General features: G+C 43.9%; 1 protein-coding gene across 4 annotated transcripts; it reads right to left on the reverse strand.

Moving 5' to 3' along the window:
- Positions 1-74: 74 nt before the first annotated feature.
- Positions 75-8,139, reverse strand: POLR3H (RNA polymerase III subunit H). 4 transcript variants are annotated; one of them, XM_026865711.1, is made up of 7 exons: positions 8,090-8,139; positions 7,599-7,726; positions 6,292-6,388; positions 4,578-4,664; positions 3,526-3,589; positions 2,716-2,923; positions 75-2,040 (listed from the first exon to the last, which is right to left on the reverse strand). In XM_026865711.1, the coding sequence occupies exons 2-7, from the start codon at positions 7,707-7,709 to the stop codon at positions 1,987-1,989; spliced, it is 621 nt and encodes a 206-aa protein (XP_026721512.1). In that variant the 5' UTR covers positions 7,710-7,726; positions 8,090-8,139; the 3' UTR covers positions 75-1,986. The 4 variants fall into 4 exon arrangements, with proteins under 4 accessions (XP_026721512.1, XP_026721492.1, XP_026721502.1 ...); XM_026865691.1 differs by having other exon boundaries at positions 7,599-7,770; positions 8,094-8,133; XM_026865701.1 differs by having other exon boundaries at positions 7,599-7,770; positions 8,090-8,133.

Below are 8,139 nucleotides of genomic sequence, written 5' to 3' on the forward strand. Positions count from 1 at the left end.
CCCCTGCTTCCCCTGTCATTGTTGCTGAGAGGGTGGGAAAGAACTTCTTGGAGAGATGGGATGGTGCCTTCCCAGTTCTTATTCTGTAAATCTATATGAATAAAAACCCCAAGCAAACCAACACCCACCTCGTAAAAAAAGAGCCCTCACAGCTGTCTTGCACTGTTAATCCCTTGTCATTAGCCTCCTGCAGGCTACACTCATGACTGTCACCACCTTCCCAAACTACATTCCTGTCTAGGGCAACAGCAACAATGACAAACTTGCAAGGAGCATGATTTACATGCTTTCCCAGCATCATGCAGGAAACCCATTTCCTCAAGCACAGCTTGTCTGTTCCCCCACAGGACCTTGATGTTGAGGATCTCCTTAGAGCAGCACATAAAGCCACGCAGCTGCCACCTCCCTGCACTCCTGGGAGCTCTAACCCTGTGACGAGCAGAGCACAACAACTACTTGGAGGTGCTTGGGCTGTTCTCTGCCCTCCCTGACCCCTCCCAGGACAGCCAGTGTGGAAGCCTCTCTCTGGCTGTTGAGGCTCTAACTTGCTTCACCCAAATTTCCACCTACACAAACAGATGAGGGTGTTCTGTAAACAGTTTTGTTTCCATCACGGCTAGATGATTGCATGTCTGAGCACTACTGCTCTTTAGACCGCATTCAGGGAGCTTATTGTCTGAGCAGATGGACCTCAGTTACTATGCAAGCCTGAAGAATTCTGGGCTCCCTTTTAATTGGGGCAATGCACCAGGAATAACAGTTCAGAATTAAGGGGTTCCAACAACACTGCAGGGAGGGTGCTGGTGACTCAGGCTTTGTTTTCACAGTTGGAGGTTAAGCAGACCCACTATCCCAGGGAATTATTACCCCTTCCTGCCAAATGTGGCTGGCTTTGTAATTATGTGCAACATCACTCTTGGCAACGGGCCCTGCATAGATTTTACTCACCATTTTGTTCCCCCCTTTCCTTTCACTGCTGTCAGGGAGGATGGTGGCAATTGTTTGTTATTGGCTGTTAGAGCAGAGCAAAGTGTTGGTCTCAACACTGTCTGCCTTGAAATCCAAGCAGCTAAACTGCAGGAGGCAACTTTTTTCTTCCTGCTAGGCAGGAAGCTAATAGTTTCCCCACAAATTGTACAGGAAGGCAGGCTGTGTGGTTTTTACTATTTATTCCATCTCTGGTATTAGCACAGGTGTAAATACCCCCACAATAAGGTATTTTAACTTGCTAAAAGCAGCCTTGATCCATTTCAATTCATAGTTATGTATTTTTAGCCAAACTCTGGCAAAGTTTAGCTCATTCTACATAGATACAGCCCACCCAATAAAGTACTCCCATTCAGCACAATAAACAGCCTGTAGCCTGACAGTGGTAATCTTCACAGAGCCTAACCTACTTTTGGGTAAACTACGGTCATTCCAGTTCTCTTTGGCTGACTTCATCCCATGGGTTAAGTTCACACTCATAGCAGAACATTACGTCCACCTCCCATCCCTCCCATCAGTTGCCAGGTCTCCAGAGTACCACACCTTTATTAACTCTAGCCTTTTGCTGTTTCTTCTCCATTTCTTGTAAAAAGAAGGGCAGGCTTCCACCCCCCTGAGATGAAGCTCTCAGCCCAGGGAAGCAATACTTCTTGACAGGCATTCTCTCCTGCTTTCATTCACTGAAGTCAACTCCCTTCTTAATTCAGGCAAGTAAAGACCTCCTCAGTTTTCCCTCCAGGGCAGGAGACCAAAGCTCCAGCTGAGTTTGTTGCTGCTGTGCTCAAGGCTTTTTGTGCCTGTAAATTCACTACTACAGATCACTGACATCTCTTGAAAGCGACTGTCTTGATCTGGCAGGTTGGAAGCTGAAGGAGAAACAGAGAATGGCAGGTCTAATTTCTCATTCAGCTTCGGAGGCGCAACGAACACCCGCAGGATCCCATTATCCCCCCAAACATCCACCAGAAAGACCTTCTGTGGAGCAGGCTCTGATGGCAGCTAACTGTTTGTCCACCACGACAGGAGACCCAGGCCTGGCTCACTGATTGATCCCTGTTCACAGAGAGAAGAGAGTGCGCAATTGTAAAATGCACAGACAATACAGGAGTAAACACATAAAACCACAAAATCTCTCCCCCCTGAGTTATGAATGAGCTACTCACTTTTTTTTTTCTTATCAGAGCCTGCCCAGCACTTGCACAGACTCCTTTAAACCTCACCAACACTACACCAAGCATTTAACACTTGAAAATCAAACACTTGCCCATTCCATCTCCTGACTGTCCCAACATACTCCAGCTGTGGGAAAACACAGCTTTCACTGGTTTGGATCCATCTTTCTCTTGCACTGTACACAGGTGGGTCTTGCACTAAAACACTGCTGGGGAAAGACCATTTAGCTGCTGTGTAAACCTTGATGTGGTTCTCCCAGCTCTGTGCTCCTTGTACACTCACTCCCTCCTGCAGACCCTGCATCCACAGTCTGCTTTAAATCATTTTCCTGGGAAACTCTAACAACAACCACAAAGTGTTCCAATGAAAACACACAGCAAACACAGCACAACCACAAGAACAATCTCATTTCTCCCTTTCTCCACTCCCTTCATTTTGTGACTGTTTGCTTCACAGTCGGCTTAAAGCAATCAGTACCTTGCGAAAGGGATGCTATTTTAGACATAGAATAAACCACAACATTCACAGGGCCGTATGAATTATGCACATAGTTACCACAAGAGTGTAGGGTGCCTCTTTCTTCTGGACTTCTTCTGTGGCATTTGAAGTGGAAGCCTCTGCAGAGCTCGGCCCTGTTGGTGATGTATCGACAAACGTTTCATCCACGACTCGGAAGCGGATCTCCTCCCCAATGTCCATGTAAAGGTCATGGGCCCCTTCTTCCGTCTCATATTCCCATACCCACACCTGCTCTGCTTCATCACTGTCCACGCCAAGGGTTTAAGGATGAAAATAATCACTATTCTGCCTGACAGATCTGACAGTTTTGGGAACAGACTCAGTTCAAAGCTTTTCCACAATTAATTCTCAAACCACAAAGCACTGTCCTAGGTCATCATCTATGCAGCCCAGGACCCCTGTCTTGTTTCTGAATTTCCTGGTTCAAGGTGCATGTTTCTGGGCAAAGTTCAAAAACCCCAAACCAAAAAAAACCCCTCAAACCCAAGATGACCTCGCCTACCACAATTAAGAATATTAGACATACCATGTATCCAGACATTACATGATGTGATAAAACCAGCATTCAGTCTTCAGCAACAGCCAAGACTAGAGGCAGGGATTACAATGAGGGTGTTCAGGGGACACTGCCATTCATTTCTATCCGCTGGCACAATGATCCTGCAAAACCTAATAAACATGAGGCCTGTCTAGCTATGATAACAGTCTGCAGGACTTGCCCAACACAGCGGCTTAGCTTCTGCCACTGAGCACCTTCATTGTTGCAGTAGTGAATGCCTGTTGGGCCAGCACTGCACAATCTTTTGAAATGAAGTAGTAAAGTTATCAAAGGTGATCAAAGGATACAACTTAGCTGGCTGCTGCAGGGATTCTGGTGGGATGACAATATCATCAAAGAATCCAATAGAAACTGTGGAGAAAAGAATTTGATTAAGATTGAAACGATTCTTTGCAAATGATGTACCACAGCAATTCCTAAAATGCATTTCTAGACTCATCCTCCTTCCTCTTTCAGCAAGGACATCTGAGATCATGCAGGAATTATTCTTTGAGCCACAACACTCAGTTTCAGTTGGCAGCAAAAGCAACCACCCAGCTGAAAGTACATACAGCAACAGAGGGCACAGTCTTCGTGCCCGCTGGGAAAGGAAAAGGCTGTTTGGAGCGGGATTGGAAATGAAAGCGTTCCAAGAAGTGAGTCAGATGCTACAGAGGTCTGTTACAGAAAAGCTTAGAAATCACAGATGTAACATGTTAAATAAAGACCAATATAACGTTAGAACAGCCCCCACCTCCCCCTTGAGCTTTCACGATGCTGAATTTTATCAGTGGACATGCCCAAATTCAGCAACAAATACACCCAATCTTATTGTTCTAACTTAACAACAGAGCAGAGGAGCTTGCTTGCATAGAAGACTCCTACAAGAAAGGAAAGCAACTCATCGACTATGTATTCCATGAACCTGACAGCACTTTGTGCTCACAAAGACATTTCCCTGCCATGCTTTCAGGTACAGAAAACAATTATGAATTTGCACAGAATTATAGGGAAGATACATTAGACCAGCATGAGCCAATACTACCACTTTAAATAAAACAAGTTCTGTTAACTGAAGCAAGAAGATGACTCCAGTCTACGCTCCAGATGGGCTTGCCCATTCTTCTTGGGCATGCACATAAATTACAAAAGGAAAGGGGAGTGCAGACAAAACCATCAAGGGCAGGGGAAGCTGCCAGGCTCAAACTACCAACCACCCTCATGTCAGAGCAGTGTTAGAGGCCCATAATTAGTCTTTGACTAGCCTACACACAGCACTATACAACCTGAAATCACAGTATCTCAAAAGACCCACAAGCTCTGCAGCTCATGCGCCCCTAATTTAGAAGTTGGAGTTTACCGTGGACACCATCCTGACTGCAACCTTTAATCTGTCCAATCAGAATCTCATCCAGGAAGGGATGGAACACCACGTAGCGGAAATGCACTTAAAAGAAAACAGATCATTAATGTTATGCCCGTGTTAATAAACTATACTCCTTCCACAGGGTGGCAGCCATTAAAACAAAATCCCACACCCTATATGTCCTCTAAAATGCTTACCCGGTTTCTTCTACAATTTCCTTACAGGCACTGATTAGACAGAAAAATGGGAATAAAAGTTCTGATTCCTAACTGTTTTGTACGAATTCAACAGTGGTTGATCAGCAGTGTCTTGTTCTCTGCTCTTCAATCTTGCAAGTTCACAGAATGAAACTGTGAGATGAAGAACACGGAGCAGGGCCTCTGCTTAAGTTACAATATGAGCATTCCTACACAATGCTTCAAGGCCAATAGTATCAGTTGAAATTATACTTTCTTATAATAATTTTGTTCCTTTTATCTTTGTTAGCAATGCTATATTTTCTTTAAATATTTGATATACAATATTATCAAAGTAAAGAAGATTCTCTAACATTACTGGATTTCACATCCAGGTTAAATAAGAAGTTTCTAACTATGCATTTTGCATTTATAATTATACAAATGCTATACTAAGACAATCTTAGCCAAACAATGCTTATGAGCAATTTAACATTATTTTAGCTGTCTATACTCAGTATTCCTTTTACATACAATCAGGCAGCACATTAAAGAAAGTCTTGTTACCAGACACAGCAGGATTTATCAAAGTGCTACCCCAGATTCCGAAAGCAGCCTTTTTTCCAAGCTCAGAGAGAATATATTCTCATTTCAGTTCAAGGACTAATTCCAAGTTAAGAAGCTGAATGGAGATTAAAGCAAGAAGGAAAGCCTGTCATCCTCCTTTAGTATTAGAGAAACTTTTATTTGCAGGGAGCGAGTTCTATTGCAGTTAAAATTTAGACAAGGGGAGCCACATACAGTCAGTTCCCTTCTAACAGCAAAGACTTCATTTGCTCAAGCTACATTTCCACGTTGAAAATTTAAACTAGAAAAATGCATCTCTTAGCAGTTTAAAGAAATTTAAACTTTAGAAAAATATGAAATTTTATATTATGCATTTACTTCCAGTTTTTACACAGACAGATTTGTCAAAAATCAAGGTAAAGAAATTAGTCATTCTTTTTTTTTTTTTTTAAAGTGACTAGAAATGTATGCTGAACCAGATCTGTCTAAGTCTCAAACAAAAATGTAGCACAACTTCCAGCTAGGAAAACAGCACCAAATGCTGTGCAAATGTTATTATGTAGAAGCATATTTCAACATTCTAGCTAGGGAAATTAAGCTTCAAAATGAAAAAATACTAGAGAAACACACAACAATTAATACAACTTATTTTCTACATGCAGATTTCCAATAATTTTAAATTAAATTAACCCCTTTGTTACCCCACACCTATGGCTCTAATTGTAGAACAGAGATGGGCTGCTGGAGAAGGCAAACAGGAATGGCTATTTAAAGCTGTATTTGTACCCAAAAAATGCAAAGAAAAGAAGATACTGTTGCCATGTTCCTCATGCCCTCCTAATATGAACAGAGTTAATGAACTTCAATAAATTCCTTTAAATTTCTTTTCCCTAACAATTGAACTCAAGTTTTACATTTCCAGATCACTAACTTGCAAAACTATGTAACTGACGACAAGCATACACCTTTGGTATGTGATGCACCATCTCCAGGGAATATGTATGAATCTTCCAGCTTTGTGATATCATACAGACAGATGCACAGGCCGACATTGTATACAACCTGCTCAAAGAAAAAAAAAAAAATTAAATGCAATAAATCAAGCAACCCACCAGGTTAAATCAAGCAAACCATCAAATTTATGCACTACACACACTTTTCAAAAGAAGGCAACAGAAGGGTAGCAAGATGGGAAGGAGGCTGTTTTGGTACACTCCCTTCAACAGCCCCGGCCCTAACCACACTGCATTGTAGGGGAACCCCTAACTTACACAAGTGTTACAGGAGCATGTGTTTTCATTGGCACTGAAAAAATCACTGCTACAAACAGAAACCCTTGGAGCAACTGTCAGAAGTGAGAGAACTGACCTGTCAATATAGTAAACAGCTGCCCACTGACATTCACCAGCCTCACAGCTTCTACAAAGGCTAAATATACTTTTCTCTAGAGTTCGGCTCTCAGAAGCCTCTAAGCTTGCCTTTGTCTTTAATTATATTAGCTCTGGGGAGAGATGAGGACAGCGCTTCATTTCTCTGCTACTACTGAGATGGCTTCACAGCCTACAAAATCTGAGGCAACTACCAGACATCGGTGGATGAGGGAAGACTTTTGCTCGTCTGTATGATCTGCTATTCACAACCCTTAATCACTTCAGGTTGCTCTTTTGAGCTCCCTTCATGTTTCCAAGCAGCATTTTGAGTTTTACACCTGCCTCACACTGAAAGCCATATGCTAATCACAGTCCCAGGGGCCACACAGGGAAACTGTGACCTCCTGGTCTACAACAGAATGCTTTTTTACACCCTTCACCAAAGACCATCTTACTGCCACACTATATTTCAAGCACTAAGCACAGACCAAGTCAGCTATTAACACCTTCATTTCTCTTCCAGTATTACTCTTTCACATTTATTTACATCACCTTTTTAAAACTCCCTCACTGGATAGGTTAGCGTGTCAGAATCTGCTTCAGATTGCTGCTCTACACACAAACTAGCAGTTACTCTCACTTCTCTTCGATGCTCCTCTGTCCCATCTGGTATCTCCGTATCTTCCCATTACAGCATTAGCCATTATAAAAAAGCCCCCTTTGAGGTGATACGTGGCTGTCTCTTTATTCACAGTCTCTGTTATTTCAGTTGCTAGGGATGGTGTTCACATCTAAACTACTCTATTCCCTCACCACACATCTCATTAGGAACAAATAAAAAGGAGGAAACACTCAGGGATGTTATGACACCTGCATCAATCTATACATGACCCATGCTTTACCTTATTGGCCAATTTCTTGTTTAGCTCTTCAGCAATGGATTCATTCAGTTTCCTTTGAAACTGCCAGGGAGGAATTCTTACTGTGTCAGTCATCTCTACCAGGACAAACATGGTGTCAGGTAGCACCTCTGAGGAGAGCGAGAAGACACCAACAGTCTCAGGAACCAGAGCACTGCAGGGACAACCAAGACCCCCAACACCTAATGCGGGGCGGGCCTGGGAAATCACCCCAACTTCTCACATGAAGCTTAATGGGGCAGCTCCCTGGCTATCCCAAAAGGGGGTGCGGGGGGTTAGGGTTGGAAGGCGGCTGCGCAACGGCCGTTGAGGGGGAGAGGAAGGGGGAGAGCGTGAAGGCGGCCACGCAACCGCTGCTGGGGGTCGGCGGCCAGGCAGCCGCCGTTGTAGGGAGCGGGGGGAGCAAACCGGGAGCGGGACGGGGACGGAGAGCGCGGCCGGCCCGGCGGGGCTGCAGCCGCTCCCTCACCCACCTACCGCACACAGATCCCCGCCACGCGCTCCCCAGCGTCACGGCACTTCC

This window comes from Athene cunicularia (assembly GCF_003259725.1).
Source record: "Athene cunicularia isolate RWA chromosome 1 unlocalized genomic scaffold, athCun1 chr1_part2, whole genome shotgun sequence".
Classification (NCBI taxonomy): Eukaryota; Metazoa; Chordata; class Aves; order Strigiformes; family Strigidae; genus Athene; species Athene cunicularia.